This window comes from Saccostrea echinata, unplaced genomic scaffold, assembly GCF_033153115.1.
Source record: "Saccostrea echinata isolate AGI-Se365-2 ecotype Australia unplaced genomic scaffold, CSIRO_AGI_Sech_v1 ptg000008l, whole genome shotgun sequence".
Lineage (NCBI taxonomy): Eukaryota > Metazoa > Mollusca > Bivalvia > Ostreida > Ostreidae > Saccostrea > Saccostrea echinata.
In genome coordinates, this window is record NW_026889757.1 from 5,799,156 (window position 1) to 5,826,371 (window position 27,216).

The 27,216-nt window shown below is 32.8% G+C and overlaps 1 protein-coding gene across 1 annotated transcript; it reads left to right on the plus strand.

The window, feature by feature from the left end:
• The first annotated feature begins 2,388 nt into the window (after positions 1–2,388).
• On the plus strand, positions 2,389–27,216 carry LOC133180975 (fibronectin type 3 and ankyrin repeat domains protein 1-like). The gene is made up of 10 exons (XM_061315460.1): positions 2,389–2,481; positions 5,338–5,503; positions 7,374–7,498; positions 9,426–9,507; positions 17,815–17,889; positions 19,385–19,450; positions 19,901–20,115; positions 24,982–25,154; positions 25,541–25,585; positions 25,934–27,216. The coding sequence occupies exons 1-10, from the start codon at positions 2,475–2,477 to the stop codon at positions 26,003–26,005; spliced, it is 1,026 nt and encodes a 341-aa protein (XP_061171444.1). The 5' UTR covers positions 2,389–2,474; the 3' UTR covers positions 26,006–27,216.

Sequence of the window (27,216 nt, forward strand, 5' to 3'; positions counted from 1 at the left end):
ATCCGTATACATATATGATATAAAAACCCTATCTTTTCTCATTCAAAAGAAATGACCAATTTAATGCAATGTTAAAATTTTTCATTAGTAGGTCAAATTTCAAGGTCAAGGTCACGGGGGCCAAAATTCATAGTATATTTTGAAAGGTCTTGTCACAGATAACGTCCCGCGAAAGCAGGGGACAATTATGCCTGTGCATTCTTAAAATACACTGTATATGTTTTTTAAGTTAAAAAATGTCTTTCAAATTGCCAAAATCCAGAAGCTTCCGAGGGATTCCCCCGGGACCCCCATCAAAACTTTGCCATTCATTAATCCTACATGTAGCAGCCGGACCCAAGCGGCCTCAGCTAGACTCCCGCATATCAACATATCACATGTATGTTGGCTAGCTGTGCCACTGAGAATGAAAAAATCACATATATTTTTAGGGAACATATTTACGAATTGGAGTTGTTAAATCAATCAAATGTCAGTTTCTTTATTCGTACAATCGCCTTTTTTTATTTTTCATGTATTCTTACTTAGTTAGCATTCCTATCAAAGTCCTGTGGCGTGGTTTGTGAATGTAAACATACGTTCATGCCAAACACAAAATCACCCCTCAATTTTAACTCCTCCTTTTTCAAAAATGTCAAATGAGATCCAATATGGGCGACCCCTCCTTAATTGTTCCTTTCATAAACATTTATTGGTTAAAATATTACAACTGTAATAACATTTGAATATAAATCATATTATATAACAAATATATAATAAATGTATTTATACATAAACATTTGAGTTAATGGGACGTGCATGGGACATTAAAATGAGGTCATAGGCATGCAAATTAAGGTCACTTGGGACAGTTTAAGATCCTGCGGCCTTTTGGACTTTTTCTATAAATGATAAATATATTTTTTTTCTTCCGATTGGTAGATATAAAGTTAAAGGATACTTCATGAAAAAAAATTAAAATAAATAAATAAATAAATAAATAAATAAATAAATAAATAAATAAATAAATAAATAAATAAATAAATAAATAAATAAATAAATAAATAAATAAATAAATAATGTCCCATGCAGGGGTCTATATCTGGGAGGGGGTCTCCTTGTCCTCAAGCACTAATGCTCAGTCTAAAAGGTGCTCATCTCGAAATCTGAGCAAATATAGCAGATAATAACTTTTGTATATCTTTATAATTCGGGGACTAAATTTTAGCACAAAGATGTTAGTTGGTGTTGGGGACGGGAACCCAACCCCTCAAACCCGCTGCGTGCTCGGGCTCAGGATCTAGGAATTTTTTCCAGGGGGGGGGGGGGGGGGGGTCCACATTAACATATACATGTCAGACTCAGAAACCCCCCTCCAAAAAATTTAAGCTTCCCCAATTATGACTGAAAACCTATTTCGGATGGGGGAGGGGGGGGGAGTAAAAGAACATTTTCTTAAGTCTATTTCCTTCAGATACATGTGACTCATACATGTATATAGTTATGTACGATTAAAATAACTTCGGGTATATTAGCATTTGATGTCCTTAGGCAATGAATAACCAAGAAACTCTTGTTTACCAACATGGTCAGGTGCATTGTATGCATAATATCTCGAAGAAATTATATTTCCTCCAGAAAATAATTATAATTTTCCACATATTTATATCAGAAAACATTCAAAATTATGCACAAAATAACTCTAATATGGATTTGTTTATTTGTTAACAGCAGAGTGGTAAAAAGCTAGTGCAAAAATGAAAGCCAAAGTCTTACAACATATCTTGTACATGAAATAAATGCTACCGAATATTCGCACAGAACACACTAAAACAATATTCAATGATTTATATGAAAGAATAAACTAGAGATTGTAACTTTCAAAAACTTAAATGGTAGTTAAATGACCGCTGCATCCCCAGTAATAAAAAATAACCCCTTTTAAGTCCTCTATGAATGGGAAAGTTGTAGGTGTGGAAGACCCCCCCCCCCCTCAAAAAATATTCGGATAGACACAGACGGGTCATTCTATAGATGATAACTTGCAGAAAGAAGTTTTGTGAATTTTAGTTTTGAATAATCAGAATATATATCATTTAATTTCTGGAACAGGCGCTCAATGTGACAGCCTACGTCTTACAACTTAACTGAAAATCACGAAAAAGGAAAATGGACAAAATAAAATAGTAAGTAATTCTTGCTGGTGTTAAAAAAAAGAGTATTTCTTATTTCTTTTTTTTCTCTTTTTTAAAAGCAATTATAAATCAGATATTTCTCAGCTCGGACTGCCATAATTCTTTCCTAAGCTATGAATTGGGAAAGGGGGGGGGGGTTAAAAAAACCTCTTGGAATAATTTAACGTACGAGCTATCTTTAATATTTATCAATCTTTTTATCTCCAATCACAAAAGAGTGCTACAAGGGAAAGAGCGCTGCATTCCATATCTGGAAATTGTACGTACGGATTGTGCATTTGACTAGGGCATTAATTTCCAATGTCACGTAAGTAAACGTCAAGTTTGTTGATTAAACGAAAAGAGATTTTTTAAGGCTGTTCATAAATGGTATATCAATCTCCGAGCACTTTGTTTACTGTTGACAGGAAGTTCTCAAGTGTTCTAGCAGAAAAGATGTTATCAGCATGATGAATGTCCGATTAAATCACAATTACGATGATTAAAAAAAGCAAGGCAAACGAATAAATTAAAATAAAGAAGTAAATAAACTTTATTATGTTATGATAAAAAAGTAGATGTGATGTCATACAAGTTTCTTGTTTTACTGATTGGTAAAAAGATGTGCTGTATTTGTCTACTTGCTCTGTAGAAAATGCCCCGATATTTTATCATTTTCATTTTGAACCATACAAATATATCAACCAGCTTATTATATTTACATATTCAAGAAAACACATACATTCAAGAGGATAAGCCAGTCTTTATTAATTTTGAAGCACTTCTTAGTTGTTGTGTATTTATTAAAAAAAAAAAAATCATAAAAGTCCATAAATTAATAAAATACACATTTGTTGACTTTCCATAAAAATGTCATAATTATTATGATTCATTAAAAAATGTTTCAATGAATAAATCATGCATGCTTCCATCACAAGAAATTATTATGCATGTTATTGTTGAATGGCGGCAATACATGTATGTATCACCATCAGCTGAATGCAGTTGTAAAATATATTCGTTAAAGTTTGTAAAAAAAATTGTGAGTTTAAAATTAATTTTGACATGTTAGATGGAAGAAAGTTTTTTTTTCAAATATTTCTGTTTTTTCATTTACTTGATCTAAATTATATTTTTTTTTCATAATACACTAGATATAGTAATGTTTCTGGAATTGTCTGGGAAGTTCCAGTCACTAAAATCTTGCGCATTAAGTCTCCTGATTACTTATCAAGAAGCATTTTTTTTTAAAAATTCATCTTATTTATATTTGATAAGACAGTTCATTGTCCATAGAGATTGTACATTACAGACATCAAAATTCAATTCACCAACCAAAACGTTCCTGTGATTTAAAAAGACTAAGTACAAGAAGTTCAGATTATGCGTAGTTGATTTGAAGAAAAAAAAAATCACCAGTTGTTTTGTTGGGTTAAAGTGACAACTCAATTATTATCAAACTATCAAGGATTTAAAACTCCAAAATATGGAGATTAAAATACAAAAGATAAAAATAAACATTGATAAGATACTGAAAAATGCCATTTTATCATAAAATAAGCATCGATCCTTGGTAATTTTGAAAAAGCCTGGTCAATAAAGGATCTTGGAAATTGTAAGTGGTCAGGAATTAAACGAGCAATTATTTCATTTTTTATATCATCAAATATGAACCATAACCAGGGCTCTTGATGGTCTATAGTCTATTTTCTATAGTTCAAGGACCCCATTCCCTATTCGAAAAAGGTACCTTTTTTCCCAATTGAATCAGAATGTGTTAATTTTCCCAACAGTCATTTCTCAAAAAAAAAAATTGAGAAAATGTAGTTAGATATATATAATAACTAAACTTGCTATTCATATTCTTCAGTATTGCAAAACAAAAATTTAGTTGATAACAAAGACCAGATACACAGTATATCATGATTTTTAAGCATAATGGTTATCCAAAAATTTCCCTAAAGATTGCTATTTTCCCAGCCCCATTCCCAAAAAGTGGTGTGAGAGCCCTGATACTAGTAACCTAAATTATACAAATTACTCTCAGTGTAAGACTATGGAATTCCCTTGGTGACAAATAAATTTATTAACCTTGCATTGACATTGGAGTAACTGCAAGTGCATTATTAAATAATATTTAATTTTATTTATGCTGATTTTCAATAATATTGCAGGTGTTTTTGTTTTCATTTACTTTTGTTTTTGTGTATATTATGTATACAGCAGAGTTGTGGAAAACTGCCGTTCATGCCGGCAAAAAATGCGTGTGACTGGTATAAATGCCATTAATCGATGTCGGTCCAAATGACCGGCCCCTTTTTTGGTTAAGTTTTTTTTTTGTTTTTTTTCTCTTTTTATCATCAGCGCACTTCCCAGCTTAATAATCGTACCTTATATGCGATTGCGTTATACTTTTTCTTTACACAAGATCTAGGCTATAAACGAAAGGGAAACCAGCATGGTCTTGTGACTTATTAAATTTACAACCGGGGCAGAATTAGGTAGAAAACATAAAGAAACAGATAAAGACAAGCTAAATATGAAAAATTTCGACAGAAAGAATTCAAACACAGTTGGGGAAAGAGGTAAATCTAATACTTCAGACTGTCCTCAATTTCGTTTTTTCATTGATCGTGTTGATATCTTTGTTATCGATGCACAGAATTTATTCAATTTTTAGAATCATTTAATTCCCAAATGCATAAATTTTTCAAAAAAATTAACTATTATATATGCTCACCTGCCCAAATGCAGTGAAATCTAGTATTGTTATAAATGCAAAAAACGAAAACGGAAGAGGACTTGGAAATGGAGACTGAATGTTATATTATTATTAAGTAAATAGATGTGTAATGAAGTGAATAATTTTTATGCTTTTTTTTTTAATTTTGCGATTTACTATTTCGGACCAGAAAAATCACTTTGGACCGGCTTATTCTGTCTTCTTGCCAATCTGAATGACTGGCTATCTGAAAAAGTTTTCCACAACTCTGTACAGTGTTACAATTTACTGGCATATATCATGCATATTATGATATATTATCAAATAATCTTAACTCCATATTTTTTTCCTGAACACTCCAATAAACTGACAAGTTTTTAATTAAATGCAAGAAAAATGAATACAGTGTATTAAGCAGAGATCATGAACTACATGTGTCATAAATATGTATTTCTCTCTCAGTGTCTCGTCCACCTCCCCCAGTGGTAGGAAAAGTCACTCATTACAGCATTGAATTGTTCTGGAATGAAGCACTGGATAAAGCTAAGGAGGAGGTGGGAGGCAAGGAATTGGTAAAGGTGTGTCTCCAGGAACAGGACAGACACAACCAGTGGGGAAATGTCTACACGTAAGTAGCAGGTTTCAATAGAAATATATATATATATATATATATATATATATATATATATATATATATATATATATATATATATATATATATATATATATATATATATATATTAAAATTGCTTTTTGGATGCTATATAAACAGAACCATTTGCAAATGTATTAGACTTCAAGTATGAACTAACTTTATTTTTTCAATGTGACAATCTCCCTGGTACCCTAGCAACAAATCAAGTCAAACAAAACACCCCACAAATTCATTTTTATGGGTGGATGTTTACAGAAGTATGGCAGATTAGCAATCACGCATTGTCTAGATAGCATGTTCAATTCTCAAGGAAAAAAAATCACGTAACACCTTGAATGACTGATAAATCTGTTTCTATTGACATGCCACTAATGCTACTGTAAAGAAATGAATCGTAAATACAGATTTGAGGTATTAGTCAATGATGGGTTTATTTTGTATCTGTTGGAATTTATAGTGTGAATGTAGTGCTAGAGAATCATTGAGATTATAATCCTTGAAAAAGAAATTTCTCCCTCACAAGAAGCTAAATGTTACTCGATAGCCTTAGATGATTTGTTTTCTTTTTAGTTTTTCTTTCGAATGAACATTTTCAAGTTTACAGAGAGGTTTGATTTCAGAATCTTCCACAAGGTTTACAATTCACATACCAGAATCTAACAAGAATATTAATTCTGTCCTGATACTTAGACAATCAATAAATGGTATAATGGCTAATAGGTCTTTCATGTATTTTTCTGTTTGATTATTTATTCCAGTTCTGTAGGAATTTGGAAATAAGTTTTATTTTTTGATTATGAGAAACACCTTTGATCTAGTAGATTTCCAGCTGGGATCTTGTTGTTTTAAGATCAGCTGTTACTTAAGTAATGGCATTGATGGATGTCTTGGTCAATAATATTACACAATATTTGATTTTAGTATTTGATCAGTGTTGGAACATTTTCAAAGTTTTGATACTCATTTTTGATTAAGTTATTTGTTGCTAAACAATTAGAGAAACTTGACTGATAAATTGGTCTTATGATGACTCCTACAATGTATTATTTACAGAACATGATAAAAAGTAGCCCATGGGCAGCAATGCTCACCAGAGAGACATTTCTCTTCCATTCAAATAAATTTCTACATTAATGGAACCCCAAATTGTGGCTTTTGTATTAGAGTCCATGGTTTCAACTATTTTAGTCTTCAGGAAATTGATGCTTGGTACATATACCAAGTTTATAAAAAAAAAATATAGCGTTTTTGTTGTAGAGGAAGTCTGTACAGTAAAACAACCTTATAACAAATAGGCTTTTAATGAAATGACGCTTATAGCGAAGTGATTTTCATTTCCCTTGACTTTAAAACATATTGAACGCTTAATGGATATAATTCAAAACCTGTTTTGAATTATGTTTATAATGAGGCAAAATTGTCGGTCTCTGGCACTTTGTTACAAGCGTGTTTTACTGTGTATATATACATATACCAGTGTAACCTGTGTATTGCTATGGTGCCCATTCCTGACTCCAGAGTCAATGACTTACACAGACTTGAATCTACACAATATCAAGATGCTGGCAATGAGAAACTGAACTTCTGTTTAAAAGCCACTGCTATATTTTCACTTTTTCCTGATTATATCTTACTGGAATGAAGTCCTTCATTTTAAAAACATGAAACTTTTTTTACTGAAGGTTGCTTTGTGGCAAGTTGGGTTAAAATTGACTCAGTATTTCAGGATTGAGATGTTAACAGATGCAACCTGATAAAAACAATCAAAAGAGCTGCTTTTCTGAACATCTCATAAATTGAAGTTGTAAGAATCATCATTAATTTCTGTATGTATTATTTAAAGGGGATATGCTCCCTCACACGTTGTCACAGGGGCAGACCCTCAGACCACGTACAAATATAGGATCCGCTTCATGACCAACAATGAGAACAGTGAATGGAGTCCACACTTAACAGTATCTACCACAAGTAAGTCATTACCACCAGTAAGGCATTATACCCCCCGCAAACGAAGTTTAGGGGGGGGGGGGGTATATTGGAATCAGCATGTCCGTCTGTCTGTCTAGCTGTCCGTCTGTCTATAGACAAGATTTTGTCTGGACCATTTCTTGGAAACTGTTGCAAGGATTTGTCTGAAAATTTGTACACTTATTATTCGCCATATGAAGGTGTGCACCTGGTATTTTCATCATGATTGGATAATTTTTTTGCATTTTACAGGTGTTTTTTTCATTTTTTTTATGTGGTTTTGTTCCGATCTGTTCCCAGGGACTATTGCATAGATTTGTATTAAAATTTGTACACTTTTTATTTACCATATGAAGATGTGCACCTGGTATTTTCAACATTATTTGATAATTTTTTGCATTTTACAGGTTTTTTTTTTTTCTTTTTTCATTTTTATTGACTGAGTCATTTCGAGTCCATGTCTAAGATTTGAGACATAGAATCTAGAACAGCTGTACAAAAAGGTGAACTACAGCTTAAAACTACTCATTAGAACTAAAAAAAAAAACACGAAGTATTAAAAACAGTTTTTACATTACACAGCAGATAGTGTAAATCCATTTGTCCCTTGGTAGTAATGAGTGGACATGCATCCAGTTAAAGATTAATTAATGAGTTCAGTGTGGGAAGCTGTTAGGGCATCTCTGATCAAGCAGGTCTTATCTATATCTCCTGGGAATTGGTCAGAAAGAAGTAAAGATCTCTGTTGTCTAAGTCTCTTAATTGTAATTTATGTCTGTCTAAATACATAGTTAGTGGAACCAGCCTTTTATTTTTAAAATGAGTTTGATATAAAGGTACTAAGATCAATTTGATTTTGTATAATTAATTATGATTTTTTTTTTCAACAATCAATTTGCAGAGCATCATGTCTCACATAGATGACAGATAGTTGCAAACTATTTTTTCAATGTAATAAAAAACACTGTAATTATTAGTATTGATGTTTTATTAGGCTGCACCTTAGTTTCATTCATAAAAAAAATATTATGAGTAATTAAATTTTCACTCTAAAGATTAAAGCAAATTGTGAACACCTTTCACATCTAGAAAACATTAGTGATTTGGTACCTTCTCTGAAAAACCCAGCGGGGGGTATTTGTCCCTTTTGGACAGTTCTAGTTACCACTAGTAAGTCAGCACCACTAGTAAGTCAATGAGAACAGTGAATGGAGTCCACATCTAACAGTATCTACCACTAGTAAGTCATTGCCACTAGTAAGTCATTACCACTAGTAAGTCATTACCACTGGTAAGTCAGTACCATTAGTAAGTCAGTGAAAACTGAATGGAGTCCACACCTAACAGTATCTACCACTAGTAAGTCAGTACCACAAGTAAGTCAGTAAGATGATAAGAGAATTCACTTAAGAGCAACAGTGAAAAGAAAATTTCATATGAGTTACAAGTATTTTAGTACAGCATACTGTAAAACATAGTTTCAATGAACACATAATGAATTCATTCTTATAGCAAAGTGATTTTCATTTCCTTTTGGTTTTAAAACCTGTTTTGAACTTATCGGATATATAACGAATCAAAATTTGTTGTCTCTGGCACTTTGCTATAAGCATGTTTTACTGTATATGTCTCTATATATACTGTGAATACATTTTGACATACATATGCCATATATAGTTAAACTTCTGTATCTCAAATCAAATATCATGGCTATGTCAAAGTAAGTTGGAATTCCCAACCACTTTTCCTAAATGTACTTTAATCTAGATATCTCAAATACTTGGATATCTCAAAGTTTTTTCTCAGCCCAATTGATTTCAAGATAAGGTTTGACTGTAAACCAATTCAGCATGCATATCTACAATTGGTGTTGAATTCAAGGAATAGCAGCATAGACTATAATTATACATGGTATTTATGTTTGTAGAGGAACCACTCAATGGAGAGCATCTACACAGAGCCATTATTAGGGAAGATCTCATGGAAATAGAGAGAATACTGGAAACTGGGTAGGTACAGAGGGGGCAGGGTTTGTAGGAGAGGGGGGGGGGGGTGTTTGGTGTTATGGGTATAAGCAACTCATCTCTATCTCATCCCAGGTATTTCTGCTCATTCTGGTCATCTTTTTATTTTGACATCTGTAGCTACTCTTCAAACTGTACTCAAAGTACTTACTATTCTTTCCAAATTCTCCTGCATGCTAAATTGACTGTAACCATAATTGATGGTAACCTTAGTGAAAGGAATTTACAAAGAAATGGTTGTCAGCTGACTCTCGATAGTTTGCTAGCTCTCTGAATATTTACCTGTAACATTTAATTTCCAGTCCTGTATTGTCCCTTAGCTGTTTCATTTCAATCAAACTTGCTTTCTTTGTTAATAAAGTGAAATTTGAAATAATATTTACATTTAAGATTACACGAGACCCATTATAGTTCATTTTTAGTGTCCCATGACCTTGAGAAAACAAATTGGGCTTTATCTTTGAGCCTCTATTAGTTGTAGCTGGATATAAATGGCAAATCCTTAACATGGTTTGTCAGAAGATTTGATAAATTTGGTGTTCAATGAGTGATAATCTGGTATTTGTGAGAGATCAAATTTACTTAATGCACAGAGATTGATAGACAGCCCCACCTGGTCAGGGGGTTATAGATATATGTGTTCCATAAGTGTATATGTTAAACATGCCTGAAGATCTTAACTCAGGCTTTTCAATTTAATAAATAATGGATTGCATTTACAAAGTTCAAACTAAAAAAATCTTTTAAAAAAGACATGTAATGGTTGTTTGGGTTTTGAGGAGAGGGGTAAAGGTAGTGTATTAATTTCAAATTCAAGTGACTGTCACATAAAAAGTTCACACATTGAATGATTATTTTATGCTTGGTAGTTGCAATCAACAAACTTTATATGTACTATCTGTGAAAAACAGTTTGGGTATATAAATTTGGATTGCATGCACCTGCTAAGACAATTTGAAGTGCATACTCATGCAGGCTCATAAAACTCCTTCCTGGAGAGACAGTTGTAACCTGGGACCATTCCATCATGTAATCAATTTCTGAATACACATCAAAGGTTCTTCAGTACAAGTTATAAAAGCATGCCAATCATAGCAAAAGAAAAGATTTTAAATAGGTGTGTTTTATACTCAGGTTTAATATACTGGAAGTTCATTGTGATCCATTTTGCACATTTTATGATACCCCCATAAGGACAATTGAACAGCATATAGACTTTGTTGAAAATGTCAGGTCTTGACACATGCATAAAATCTTTATCATGCTTATAATGCATTGCCTTTTATATACATTTATGTGACTCAGGTGAAGAGAATATATGTTTTTTTTTATGAAAGGTACTATTTTTGTATGTTATGAAAATTTACAAATAAGAATAAACTTTCATGTTTTTATTCAAATATTAAACTCAAGTAAAATATAACTGAAGCTCTATTTTTTTTTTGCTTCGAGTTAAATGAATTTAAATAGTAAAATTATGCACGTCTTTCTGAAGTTAATTTCAGCAAAGAGATTTTGCATTTCTTTCAGAATTGGGGGCAAGTGAGTACTTTGTGCATACATATGTGCTACTTGAACTTGTTGGACATTTGAATATTGACCCTTGTGATTTGCTATGTATTTAACTGAGTGGTTGGCTAGCTGAGTTTGACAGGCTAACTCCTAACCAAGACTGATATTTTTACTTTTACAAGACAGAACAAACATTTCAATAAAACATGAACTTATGGTTTAAAATCCACAAGGTTGAATAAGTTTGAAGTGGTACCAAAAACTCAACTATCACAAGTGACCTATTAAATCACTAGCAGTTTTGTGCATTGAATGATCATTTACAAAAAGTAACACACGATCAAGTTTTAAATGGTTTGTAGTTTTGAAAGATCTGTGACTATTGTACTGTTTATTACTCATGTATATAAATGTGATTGTATGTTGATAATTAGATTTCTCTGCATTTTTTTAAAATTGGGTTCTTATAAAAGCTGAAAAAAATGTAGATTATATTATAGATTGAATTCCACGCCAGTATCTGATTTAAGTGCAGCATTAGATGATGCGGCCTAATTGATGTTTCAGACCCAATCCATATTTGATATTCAATGTAAAACATTTACTTAAAAGGATAAGTATTACTTTTCTATGGAAAATTGGATTTTTCTTTACACATGTATACCTAACAATATGGATTTTCTACAAGCAATTTGAGAGACCTATTGTAAATATATCCTTTTCCCAGGTGTGTTTAGGACCAAATTTATATAAATTCTGATGATCAATATTTAATTGAAAGATTTGACGTCATCACAGACAAAACTAATGAAAGAATTCTCTTGAGTTTTATTAAGTTACAAGTCTTTACTTTTCAGAAAACATTTTGGCACAAAAAGGCTTTTCATATAAACCTTCATGTGATCAATAAAATGTATTGAAACCTGGACTTTGTATTGAAAGACAGTAATGATTAAATTTATAAGGCATTAAATTAAAGCAAGACATGTAGGTCATACCCCTGAGAAAATGTACAAAAACATGATATCATAACCATGCATTATAATAAATTCCTTGTTATGTATCAAAGAGATTTAGTAGTTAAGAGCCATTCTCTGTAATGACTTGAACTTTTATATAGGAGCTGTGGCACGCATAGTCTCAGAATTTCTTCAAACTCTCTATGATAAAAGTCTTTGATACCTTAAACTCAAATCAGGCAAAAATTGGTTGCTACGTGTCATGGTTTCCATAGCAACACGTTCTAAAGTTTAAAAAATGGCATTTTTCAACATGTTCAGAGTCCCACAATTAACGTTTGTGGCAAAGCAAACAAGTGGTTACGATTTTTTCTGAAAGTTGAAGGTCTGGTGTCTTAAATATTTGATAAACAAGTTTGGTAAACCAGCTATTATATACGTTACTATGGAAACAAAGTATTCAGAAGTAATAATCTTGTTCATTTAATATTAAAAAGTCATACACATAATAATAAAAACAATTATAGGTTGAAAAGCAAGCAAATAATAGACAAAAGATCCTTGAAACATATGCCAAGGATGAAATATGATATTTCTTATGGGTTGGCAATGGTTGCCATGGTTTTAATACCACGAAGGGATTTTGAATTTGTTCTCTTAGTATTTCAATCTTATCCTATCTTTTTAAAAAACATATTTCTATATAACTGATGATCAATTTCTAAAGGCGTTGGTGTGACCCTAATTTTCACATTTCAAAAATTTCAAATTTAATTCTTTAAATAGAGCGTTGCTATGGAAATTAGCCGAAAAAATATGCTTAAAAATGTGAAAAATATTATGTTTCCTTGGATACGTACCCTTGTTTGTAGATTCCCAAAACTTTTATGATTGATATTTATGAATAACTAACCTGACTTTCAATTTTGACTACCACCCAATCTCTAACTGGATGCAAAAAGCTGGCACATAGGGTTTAATATTGATATAAAATTAACAAAATCGAACATTTTCACTTCTTGGTAACCATAGCAACAGTGTTGTATTTTTCAACAAACTTTATCAATATATGATATTCAACTTTAGTTCTACCAGATAAGTACTATTCAAGGTTAGTCAAATAATATGTTTCTTGATTAAAAGGTAAGTGAATTCCTAAAGCAGCAAAAAAATATCACTTTAAACAACTAGTACGTTGTTTCCATGGTTACACTGCAGAAAAACAATTAATCCCAATTTTTCTTATGTTGTTGGTGTTGCAAGGTCCTAAGGATGTATATGTGCCAGTCATGAATTTTATTGTTTTTCCTCAAGATAGTAGCATTAAACCAATCATAGCAACAGATTTTGCATTGTAACACTGTGTTACCATGGCAACCATGAAAGTTATTTTTAGAATAATATTGCCAATACCTGATTACTTAAGGTCAAATATTTTTTATTGTTTTTCTTAAGTTGTTGATTGAGTTTGATCATGTAACATCTATCATTTGTGAATATTGAGCATTTTTCAGCATTTTTCAGCATCTCAAATGTATTCCAAATGTACCCATGGTTACCACTCACTTAGAGATAAATTCTAAATAATTTCTTTATAGCATAAGTGGCAACAAGGTGTCATGTTTTTGTGAGAATGGTTTGTTTGTTTTTCTTAGTCTTTATTAAGGCTTAATAAAGATTCGAAGTAGCTGAAAATCTCAATTTTTTCAACTTTTCTGGCTGTTACCATGGCAACCAAGACACATAGCAACGGAATTTTGTTTGATATATGTTTCTGGTGTCAAGTTGTAAAAATGGGCAAAGTTTCATCAAAATCGGTGACCATGCGTGGCAAAGAAGTTTAAGTGGTTAAAGAGAATCGCTATTAAACATAACCGCAACAAGAAATCATATAAATATAATAGAAAATTATTTATGAGTTCAGTTTTTTTTATTCATAAAGATTCAATGTGTCATTATAGTCTAAATTATTGAAACAAAACCGGCTCACCAGAAAGTATAATTTAATTTTTTTTTTTTTTTTTTGAAGATTCAAATTGTCATTGCAGTTAGATAAAGGAAAGAATAAATGAATGAATTTGAGAGACTCATCATACATTCATATTTCATTGGTTACAAATACAGCTACTGATTAGAGACTGATACTGTGACACTTAAATTCACTCTCATTATGATGATCCGTGATTGGAAGCTTTTTGTCCATGGACAATAGTTTTCTTACATTGCATGACAGCTTTGAGCCCATGAAGGGTAGCTTTCGATCCGATCTGCCCATGAATGATAGTTTTTTTTTTATCCAGGAATGATACTGAAGCTTTCTGCCCAAGAATATTTTCTGCCCTTGGTTGATAGCTTTAAGCCCATGAATGATCATAGTTTTCAGACCATGAATTACAGCTTATTGCCCATAAATGATAGCTTTCCACCAACATTTGTAGCTCTCTGTAAACATGGAAATGTTTGGCTGGGGAAATTTTTTGAGAATTTGGTGATGAGTAAAATTCTGCAAGAATTTTCATCATGCAAATGGTTTCAAAAAGGTATCAAACTAATCAGCAAATCAACACGTTCTGTGATTTCTTTAAGGACAACGGACCTCATTCGAAATTTCACGCCACTGTGCAGAATACTGTGCATATGCCTTGAATCAAATTGACTTAATTATGTATTGCAAAAGAGAAAAAATATACATTTTTAATTCTTTTAAAGATATTCAAACGTTTCCTCTCAATTCAAAAATATTGTAAATACTTCGATTTATATTCATTTGTTAATTTATAAATAAATGATTTATTTGGCCAAGGTATTTTCATTGAAAATTTCCCCCAAAATATGCCCTACACCTGAGTTTGACATGCCCCCCCCCTGAAAAATCTAAGCCGATCCCATTTATTTTTTGGCATAATTTGCTGGTAAATTGTCTTCTTAACATTGTCCTTTAATATGAATAAAAATTCTATTGCAGAATTTTTTTTCAATGATCACTCTTATACCCTACACTGGCAATTTCCCATTACTTCCTATAGTAATTATTGATTTCCATTACCAACTTTTGAAACGCTCCCCATTAAAAATCTACATCGATGACCATATGATTTTTTTGTTGATTTTAACTCACCAAAAGTCACTTTGCCTCATATTAAAATTTGAATAAAAAATCTATTGCAGAAATGAATTAGGTCCGTCATCGTTAACTTCTTCAAAAATTACCCCCATGCAAATGCTTTGTTACATGGAAATTGCAAAATTTTACCCAGTAAACATGTTCATAGTATTATCTCCATGTAATCCCAAGATACAGTTGTATCATAAAAAAAAAGTTTTCATAGAATTTTTCAGAGTTCTGGATCCATTTTTAAATCACTGATTTTTTTTTTTTTTTTTTGGTTTAGTTCAAAATTAAGGACTTGAAAGTAAAGTATCTGTTTCTTTGCATTGATGTAATTTAATATTTTTATATAGAAGTTTTAGAAGAATAGTCCAGGTCTAGATGATTGAAGGTATAAGAGCTATGTTTACATATGTGTTTACTTAGTAAACTAATATAATTTTTATTTTGATAGATATTGCTTGTCATTCCCGAATTGGGAGAAAAAAAAACTATCAAAACACATACTATACCATTCCAATTTCCTATTGTTAGTAATGGAATTCTTTAGCCTGATCAATAAGATCCTTTTTATTTCTATGATTGTGTATTGAAATGTGTAATGCATTTATCAAGGCTGTTTGTTTGATGAAATCAATGCTATATCAATGTAAGGATATGTCCCAAATCAAGTTCCTCTTGTCAAATTATGGTTAACCTATAATCAGCTTGTAGATCGTTATAGAAATGATTTGGATTAGAGTATTTACACAGACAGTTTGATCTCTATTAAAAATCGTTCCTTTCTATTTACCAGTATGAAATGGACCATGTTTCTCATAGCACCACCAACTGGTTTTCCAAGTGTCCTTGTTGTAACCCAACAGGGTAGCAACTATATTTACATACATCAAATGTTTTCACACCTCAGAATGCTTTGTAGTTTTGCTTTAGAAGTTTGGGTATCAATAATTGATTTAATGGTGATAAAATTCATACCTGGTCAGGGAAAATCAATGAAGATATGAGAAAGAAAGAAAAAAAGATTGGTGTGTGTAGCAAATAATCTAAATGATTCTCTATCCATGCAGGAAATGTAATAAAACTGGGAGAACCGGTACAGGGATGAAAAATTAATTCTGGTATTCAGTGCCAAGCATATGATGGCATTTTAATGAAATATATATCTCAAAATTGTGATCATTGCATGGGGTGTTGTAGATATTGTGGAGTAAGTCATAAAGCCAGGGAAAAAATAAGCCAGGGTAGAGTGGCTGAGATTTTTAAATAAAAAAAAAACTATAAATAGATTATAAAGAAGCAGAGATAGATATAGGCAGTCAAATGATAAATATGTTTGTATCATTGTCATGGAAGAATGACATCAGCTAGTAATAGGCCTGATGGTTACCAGTTCAGTGTTTGTTTAAAGGGGAAGGAAGGATATGTTTGTGTTAACAAACATTAATTTAGCATTCCTTTTTAATACTAATTGATAAAAGAACCTTTATAATTTGTAATTAATATTGTTTGATTTAACTTAAGAGTTGGTATTTAAGACTTGGTATTTAATAGTTGCTGCAATTCTTTGAGGAGCATATATATATACTGAAACGCAAAAGAAACGCAACATCATATTTTAGAGGGGAAAATTATATAAAGGAAAAAATTTTGTATCTAAAAAGCACGGATATCTTCAACTTTGTAAGTATCGATAATTTAACGGTTGAATGATTTTCATGCCATAACCGGAAGTTAAGTTTGAGCCCCTTAATAGAAGTCAAAAATTGCATGTTTAACAAAACATTTGACAAAAATATGGAGTTTTAAGGGTTTGTATCTGTTTATCATAAGTAATGCAGCAATATTCCGCAAAATAAATTCTTCTTTCGTTTCCGGAAGAGATGCCAAGGCTTCCCGAAAATGACTTAAGTATGCATTTCAAATGCTCTAGCTGGAAAATCTGAAAATAAAGGTGATGGAGAATTGCAAATGCAAAAATGCACAACAACACGCCTCAACAGGATCATACGTATTATTAGCATGAATGATAGTCCGTGGACCGGAAGTCCAAGTGTTACTATACTGCGCTAGGTTAGAGAAAATTCGACTTCCTCATCTGAAAAACGGACATTTAAAAATGGCAAAGAATATTTTTTTCGCTCAGATCTCGAGATTGATGAACCTATTGCATCGTGGAAATCAAGCTGCAATTGTTGTGCGTGGCAGTCTTCCACGCTATAATTTAATGGCTGAGAAGGGGGGTGTTTTAACAGTCTTGTGTTACTTTCTAAAGTTAAAAGATAATCATTTAACATTGTTATCAAATCTCTGATTTTTTTAAATCGAGTTTAACTCAACTGTAATCAGTTTTGAAAATCATTAGTTAAAAGGTTCAAATATTTGTAGATTACTGCTTGTTGCGTTTCTTTTGCGTTTCAGTATATAATATATATATAGAAACAGAGAGAGAGAGTAACTCAGGGTGCAGTCATATATAGATAAATGAAATCTTTCTTGATATTATCAAGACATGATAAAGTACCTAAAATTTCTCAATCCTAGCTGTCTTGTTTTGCAGAAAGAGGAGGGGACATAACTTGTGATAAGAACATTATTTTCATTCATTTAAGTTGTTTAAAAAAAAAAAAAATCTAAAAATACTAGTTTATTGGATGGGATTCCACAGAATATGTAAATGGTAGCTCTTATTTTTTGATTTTTTATTTGCAGAGATGTACCAATTGATGTTCCTGATAAGTATGGTTTCACTGGACTTATGCAGGCTTCACAGAAAGGCTACACTGAGTATGTCATTCCATTTCATTGTATACATGTGTCTTTCTGAGTAAATCAATTTATCATAACATGGGTGGTCTAACAGACTGGTTACTTCTACCTCTATAGAAGCTAGATTGTATATCACACACGATCATAGAGGTAACAGTTATACTGCATACTATCATATAACAAATATACTGCATGTGCTAAAACAGCTAACATACTGCATATTATCGTTTCAACATTTAAGAATCAGACAATAACAGCACACAGTTTTTAAGTAACAAGCAATCAGACAGACAATAACTGGGTAGTTATTTGATAAGTGAAATAATTTTACTTGATACTTATCATATGGACAGTGAGACACTCATTGTTTTAATGCAGTTATATTACCTGCTGTCACAGCATGTAGCTGTATATATACTAACAGAAAAGTGTTGTGACAGATAACACTGGATACTAGTTACTTGGTCTGATGGAAAAGTACTTCATAATTGGTCAGAGAAATAAATACCAAATAATTCATTATATATGATTAACATATCTATTTTAGATATGGCCTATCCAGAATTATTTTATTTAGTCTCAGTGTACTACTGTACTCACTGTGTTACTGGTACTTTCTGTACTAACCAAAATTTGGCTTGAGAGATAAATTACTGGTACTTTTTAATCTGTCAGATGGATTTTAAAATTATTGATCAGAAAGATAATTACAAAGTACATTAAAATATGGTTACAGCAAACATACTTATAATGATTTTACACTTAACAGTGAAGTGATTTTTATTTCCTGTGGTTTTAAAATGTATATAAACTCATCAGATATAATGAGTTGTGTATATAATAAATGGATATTGTTTGTCCCTGGCACTTCAGTAGAAGCATGTTTTACTGTACTTATTTTATGGTCTCAAAGATGATTTTGTGATCTGACAGATAATCCCTAGAAACTTAATTATTTTATTATGCTTCCATAACAGGCAAAAAGATTATACAGGAGAAAGGTAAACATATTGGAGAGACAAAAGTATTGAAAATTTCATTGTTAAAAAAATATTGGAAAGAGACTGAATGAGGGGAAAAATTTCACACATAAAAATTGTTTCAAATAATAAATGATGTACTGAACTACATCAGTCTAAATATATGATGAGTGAAATTTTGTTTTTAGGGTCTGTGTCTTGCTTTTGGATTTTCAGAGAGCTTTTTGGTTCATGTCATGTCTTCGGTTGTGGGTATCTGATCTATGCACTAGAGTAAATTTGCAGTTTATATAAGTACTTAGATTATGTGGTCATTCACATTATAGCTTTAATAGAGAGAGTTCAAGAATGGGCTTTGGAATGTCAATGGTTATGTTTAAGATAAAGAATGCATACCTGCATTGATGTTTGCATTGCTTCAAGGTCTATATATTCATGTTAGCACATTAAATTGCAAATTGAAATTTTTTTCATAAAAAAAAAATTACGAGCAGGCATTCTATAGGTTTCACTGTCATCTTTTGTATTTTTAGTATTATGGAGATCTTGATAAAACATGGAGCAGACGTTAATGCCAAAAATGATTCAGGCAAAACAGCGTAAGTACAGTACCCGAGGAAAAAAAAGATGCTAACATACAGAAATGGAAAGGAGCATTCATTTTACAAAACAGAATTACTGTCTGAATTGAAGTTTCATCAGTTTTCACTCCAAGAGAATGAAATTGGCCGATTTATTGAAAAATTCATTGAAAATTGAATTAAGACTGAAAATTTCTCTGGGTATCTGCTGTAAACCAATGTACATATAATATTTTGGTAACTTAGATATTGGCATAATTTAAGAGTGTTTGGTGCTCAAAATGTCATTGTAAATCATAAATACTTTGATAACAAGTAACACCCGCCCCCCCCCCCCCCACAAACACACACAAACACAGAAAAAAAAATGATTAAATGTGTATTACTCATCATCCATATAAAACATGTTTAATTGCACATTTATATTTTCATTCTTTTCAACAAAATAAATTTCTGAAAATTCAACAGGTTAATGTTGGCATGTTTTGCTGGTCAGTTTGAAGCTGTGAAGCTTCTTAGGCAACATGGAGCTAAGTATGATGATTATGACCGGGGTGGATCCACACCTATCCACTGGGCAGTGGATGGGGGGAACACTCGACTCCTGGAGTGGATCATCAAAGATGGAGCGGATGTTAACTTGAGGGACCACTCTCATGGATGGACACCATTAATACGCTGTGGTAAGTGTTGAGGATGTATACCACTAATACACTGTGGTAAGTGTTGAGGATGTATACCACTTATACACTGTGGTAAGTGTTGAGGAAGTATACCACTTAAGCACTGTGGTAAGTGTTGAGGAAGTATACCACTTATACACTGTGGTAAGTGTTGAGGAAGTATACCACTAATACACTGTGGTAAGTTTTGAGGATGTATACCATTAATACACTGTGGTAAGTGTTGAGGATGTATACCGTTAATACAATGTGGTAAGTGTTGAGGATGTATACCATCAATACAATGTGGTAAGTGTTGAGGATGTACACCACTAATACACTGTGGTAAGTTTTGAGGATGTATACCACTAATACAATGTGGTAAGTGTTGAGGATGTATACCACTTATACACTATGGTGAGTGTTGAGGAATAATGCCACTAATATGTTGTGGTAAGTGTTGAGGTTGGACACCACTTATACACTGTGGTAAGTACAGTGAAACTTGTCTAATCCAGATGTTGTGTATTCCGAAATCTTGCCTGGTACATGTACAATGTGAACATGTCAATGAATTCAATCGTTAAAAATGTCTAATCTTGAATGTTATTTAATCTGGCCAATTTCTCTGGAACAAGTGATGTCCAGATTAGAAAAGTTTTACTGTGGTGAGGATGGACACTCCTTATACACTGTGGTACATGTAGATATTGAGGAAAGATACCACTTATACACTGTGGAAAACAGTGATGGACACCACTAGCACACTGTGGCAATTGTGGAGAATGGATATCACTTATATACTGTTGTAAGTAGTGATGAATACCACTTATAATTTATTACCCAAAAAACAATAAGGGAGTTACTGAGTTTTCATCTTTTATTAATCTAATGCTAGAACTTGCCTATAGGACTCATGCAGCTAGGTAATCTAACACACAGTGATCTAAGTATTTATCAGCAGCATCGAAAAAGAAGACTCAAGTTATGACTTAAACAAGATAGAACTTACTCTGTGGAATTGGATAAACAACAGGCTGAGAGCAAGTGAAAGTTGCCTATATGAAACATACTCACTAGCACCTGATACATGAAGGCTGAGGGCAAAGAATGCTTGCCTATATGAGCTATGTCCACTTTCATGAAACATGCTCACTAGCACCTGATACATAAAGGTTGAGGGCAATGCAAGTTTGCCTATATGAGCTATGTCCACTAGCACCTGTGTAAGGAGCAGAGTAATCCTACCTGAGTAGAGCAATGCTTGCCCAGGATGCAATATTTGATAATTGTCATAATAGGAGTACTCAACAATGATGCTGAATGATAAACATATAATATCCCATGCTTGGGAGAAATCGAATGGTAAACATACCATGAAGTATGCTGTGGTAAGTAGTATACACAGAGGTAAATAGTGATGAACACCACTTTTACACTGTGGTAAGTAGTGATGGACACCACGTATATGTTGTGGTAAGTATTGGTAGTGGTGGATTCCACTTGCTGTGGCAAGTATTGAGGATGGAGGCCACTTATATGTGGTGGTAAGGAGTAATAGACACCACCTCCTGTGCTAAGTGTTAAGGATGGGCACCACTTAGTGTTGAGGATGTACAGCACTTATACACTGTGGTGAATGTTGACAATGGACACTAGTTATGCGCTGTGGTTTGTATTCAGGATGTACACCACTTGGACACAATATACACTATGGTAAGTGTAGAGAATAGACACCACTGATACACTGTGGTGAGTTTTGAGAATGGTCACCACTTATACACTATGGTAAATGTTGAGGCCTTGACTGTTTGGTTTCTTTGTTAAACTCAAACTTTAGGATAAATAATCATAAACATTGATTTTTAATTGTTTAGTTTTCTAAAAAATAAATCCTGTACTGCCAAGCAGATAATATTTGTAGGATTTTTAGTTTTTAGGTCACCTGAGTCACTCAGGTGACCTATTGCTATCTGTTTTTGTCTGTCGTCATTCGTCGTCAATCGGTCGTAAACTTTTGAACATTTTTAGCTTCTTCTCTGGAACCACTGAACCAATTTCAACCAATTTTGGCATATAGCATCTATGGGTGAAGGGGAGTAAAAATTGTGAAATTCATGGCCCCTGCCTCCCTGGGACCTGAGGGGTGGGGCTAAAAACATCAAAATTAATGCAATCTTTAAAAATCTTCTTCTTTACTCCTGGACATCAAGCAGTCAAACTGTTGGCATGATTGTAATAAGCATTGAGCCCTCTACCAAAATTGTGAAATTCATGGCCCCAGGGTCAGGGGTTCTGGTGCTAGGGTGGGGCTCTAATGATTATATAGTGAAAATGCATTAATTCTTTAAAAGTCTTCTCCTCTGCTCCTGGGTATTAAGCTGATGAATAAAGTACATAGTTATGATGAGCAAGAGTGCCTCTTCCAAAATTGTGAATTTCATGGCCCCAGGGTCAGGGGTTCTGGTGTTAGGGCGGGGCTCCAATGAATATATAGTGAAAATGCATTAATTCTTTGAAAATCTTCTCCTCTGCTCCTGGGTATTAAGCCGATGAATTAAGTACATAGTTATGAAGAGCAAGAGTGCCTCTTCCAAAATTGTGAATTTCATGGCCCCTGGGTCAGGGGTTCTGGTGTTGGGGCAGAGCTTTAATGAATATATAGTGAAAATGCATTAATTCTTTAAAAATCTTCTCCTCTGCTCCTGGGTATTAAGCTGATGAATTAAGTACATAGTTATGATGAGCAAGAGTGCCTCTTCCAAAATTGTGAAATTTATGGCCCCAGGGTCAGGGGTTCTGGTGTTAGGGCGGGGCTCTAATGATTATAAAGTGAAAATGCATTAATTCTTTGAAAATCTTCTCCTCTGCTCCTGGGTATTAAGCCGATAAATTAAGTACATAGTTATGAAGAGCAAGAGTGCCTCTTCCAAAATTATGAATTTCATGGCCCCTGGGTCAGGGGTTCTGGTGTTAGGGCGGGGCTCTAATGAATATATAGTGAAAATGCATTAATTCTTTAAAAATCTTCTCCTCTGCTCCTGGGTATTAAGCTGATGAATTAAGTACATAGTTATGATGAGCAAGAGTGCCTCTTCCAAAATTGTGAATTTCATGGCCCCTGGGTCAGGGGTTCTGGTGTTAGGGCGGGGCTCTGATGATTATATAGTGAAAATGCATTAATTCTTTGAAAATCTTCTCCTCTGCTCCTGGGTATTAAGCCGATGAATTAAGTACATAGTTATGATGAGCAAGAGTGTCTCTTCCGAAATTGTGAATTTCATGGCCCCTCTTGGTGAGGGGTTCCATGTGGGGGGGGGGGGGGGGGGCTTTTTTTCTATATACTGAAAATAATGCTTTGAAAATCTTCTCTGCTTCTGGGTATTGAGCTGATGAACCAAGTACATAGTTATGATGAGCAAGAGTGCCTCTTCCAAAATTGTGAATTTCATGGCCCCTTGGTCAGGGGTTCCATGTTGGGGGGGGGGACTTATTTATTATATACTGAAAATGCATTAATGCTTTGAAAATCTTCTCCTCTGCCCCTTGGTATTAATTAAACAAACTAAATACATAGTTATGATGAGAAAGGATGCTTCTTCCAAAATTTTGAATTTCATGACCCCTGGGTCAGGGGTTCTTGAGCTTGGGTGGGGTTCTATTGATTAATTAATAGCAAAATGCATTAATGCTTTGAAAAACTTCTCCTCTGCCCCTGAGTACTAAGCAAACAAGCTAAATGCAATAATATCAATGTAAATACATGTATTAAATTTAATTATAAGTAAATGTGCCTTTTCTTTGCTTGTGGGTATCTAGGAGGCAGAGTACACAATTGTGATGTGAAGCAAATGAGAGTTACTCCCCTTTGCTAAATATTGTTAATCAAGAAATCCTTGTATATAATTTAATTAACAGGTTATTTGATTGAATGAGAATACAATAAAAATGAATGTTTGGTTTAAATGAGTAAAGTGTGTTCAAAGTCAGATTCTTGCCTGGAAAGCAGTATAAAAGATTGACATAAAGATTATTTATATATTTAGCAAAAGGTGTAATTGTACACAGTATGTATACTCTGTGGTGATCTAAGTTAGTGTCACTTGTATCTAGGAGTTGTGGTTGACAGGAGACTGGATGTTGTTTTATACTTTATCAAAGTGAACAAAGAATCACAGAGAGCCAGAGTGACTTACTGTAATTAGTGACAAGTGGCAAATAACCACATTGTATATACCCAAGTCTGTGTGTACTGAATTGTAGCACTAGGCAAGTGACAAAAAATATCTGTATATATTGAATACCTTACACAATAGGCAAGTGTTCTTTGTATTTGTATATTTTGCATTCATTATCATCCCTGTAAGACTTAAAAAATATTATGTGAGATTTGCCTTACTTATAGATAACATTTGTCGAGGTGAGCTTCGTAATCTTTGATTACCTATGTTTGAAATTCTTGGGCAATATTGCTTCGTCTATCAGTTAATTTTGTTTTATACTTCCATGGATCCTTTAGTGTTGTATTATACTCAGGTGACCGTTAAGGCCCTTGGGCCTCTTGTTTTTGTTGAGTTTACTTGTAAGAAAATCCTTATTTGTATAACGGTATATACACATATGCAATATGTATATGTAATACGTATATGCAATAAGTAAGTCAGATTTGAATAAATGTTTGGCAAAAACTCTCCTTACATTGAGTTAAGTCAACAGTTACTAATCTTTTTCCATCTTCAGGTGTTTTTGTAACTTTGATTTGTGTTAACTTATGTTGAAGATCATTGTTAAGACTTCATGTCTGATTTAGTTCACAAGATTTCCACATCTTTTTGATCACTGGTTTTGTGAGGTGAGGTAAATATTCTTTGTTAATGATATTTTTAGCCTCAGTGAATGGTAACCGCAGTGTGGCTTTGACCCTGCTGGTAGCAGGTGCTAACATCAATATTCAGGATAAGGATGGGAAGACAGCTCTAATGGTAGCTATAATCAATGGTCACCAAGATCTGGTGGAATTACTGCTACAAAAGGGTGCAGATATCACTGTCCAAAATCTGGTACATGTAATTCACATATTTGCCTGTACACATTTTTTTCATATAGCTGTTCCATATTAAAAGTAAATGTATTATATTGATTGCAGATTTTTATTGACTGACTGAGTGGAAAATATTGTCCTTATTGCTAGCAGAAAAATGTTGCACGCAGCACAAAGCAATCAAATATCTTGATACCATTACAAGTAGTGAAAGGGATAGTACTAAAACTCATTGTTTTGAACCCAGTTGTTTTTGAAATGATGAATTGAACTCTCCCATACCAGGAAGTGCAGTCTTGTTATTTTAATTTCTACTACAAGTGGGCCTTGTACTTATTTGGAGGTACTTTACATAAGAGATGTCTTAATTTTTTAATTGAATTTTTATATTATTATCTTTTGTAGTATGGTAAAACTGCCTATGAGATGGCTCACTCCATGGAAAGAAGGGTAGGTTAATAATATCACAAACCCTCAGATATTCTTTGATAAGTGCAGTTCATTTCAAGGTAAATGCCAGCTCAGGATCAAATTGGCTTTCCTTTATATTCTTATCAGGCCATTTTCAATTAATTTGTTCAATCAATTTGTCCTGTGTTGTCCATTATCCTAAATTAATTTGCTAACAAAATCCCAGCTCTTTGGGGGTATTCTCATCCTAGGTGTTATTGGAAATGTTCTGAAGAATCTTTTGTCATGGTTCGTAATCATCACTGCCCATAGACAAGAGGAAATTCATTCGAAATTTTACCAGAAATCAATGACTGATTTTTCTGCCTTTATATCTGTCTTTTGTAGAAAATTGCACGAACACTTGAAGATTATGTACAAAGCAAAGGCATAAAGGTCAAAGGAGCCATTCTGGCCTGATAGGATCAAAGGGGCAACAACTCTCAGCACAATACACTATGTTAAAACACCAAACAGGAAATTCATTGAGGGATTAGGAGATCAAAGTGTTTGTTTGTTATAGCATTAGATTACACATAGATGTGATACTCAAACACTTGTTCAGACATTGGAAAAGATTTTGAAATGATTGTCCAGTATATACTTCAATAATAAGTTTGTTGACATTATGTTTAATTCTGTGATATGTTTGTGTAAATTGTCTTGCTTTTTCTCTCTCAAAAAAAAACCAACACATTATCTGTAATTGTGAGAGGGCTTATTCAACACAAATTAGAACATTTAAACCAAGTTTATTCTGTTACAAAATGCTTAAACATATTTTATTGGATGTACTTCCCTACCTGCTTGTTTTTTTTCCATCAGGTCTCTTAGGCAATATGCAAGTATAGCTTTAATTTAATTCACTAATTACACAAGATGTCATTACCTAAATATGCAAGATTCATCCTAGAAAATGATGCAATTTATGTATGTATAATTAAATATAACTTCGTATTATTTATGCTGTTATTGCTGTTTATTATAAACATTTTCAAGGTTTACATTATGCATTCCATTGGACACAAAATGTTTTGTCATCTTTCATTGATCACTCTTAAGTCTATATTGTATGTCTACAGTTGGTTTTATTTTTATAACACTTATGCCATGATACATGTTATTTTAAAATATTTTTTAATTTACACCTTACACCAAAATGTTGGCAATATTTAAGGTCCGTCCATGTTACGTTCTTTCATAGTTTACTTAACTATATGGTATCTCAGAAATATTGGATACCTCTGTAAAATTTTCAAAATAAATCATACTTTTTTTAAGTATTCCAACACCTGTGAATTAGATACATGTTTTTGGATTCCTAAATCAAAAGATCTCAGGCCTTCAAGTGTGTGATGATAAAACTGCTTTATATTTCAAGGGAATGTTATATAGCCTGTGTTATGTGAATCAGATCTGTAGAGGTCAGATACCCTCCAAGTCATCCAAGTGCTTTATACAAGGGAATATTACAAAGATTGTTATGTGAACCAGATCTATAGAGGTCAGATGTCATTCCAAGGTCTTCATATTTTCTTGTCATTTATTTCTGTTATTAGAGATAATATCAGAGAAAAATCTTTATAATCTATATGTTACTTGTGAAATGTTCAATAAATTAGACTAAGGTT

Coding starts and splice junctions, on each gene's coding strand:
- LOC133180975 (XM_061315460.1), top strand. Junction 9,508..17,814: donor GAGAGAATACTGGAAACTGG/GTAGGTACAGAG, acceptor TTTTATTTGCAG/AGATGTACCAATTGATGTTC. Junction 25,155..25,540: donor ATATCACTGTCCAAAATCTG/GTACATGTAATT, acceptor TATCTTTTGTAG/TATGGTAAAACTGCCTATGA.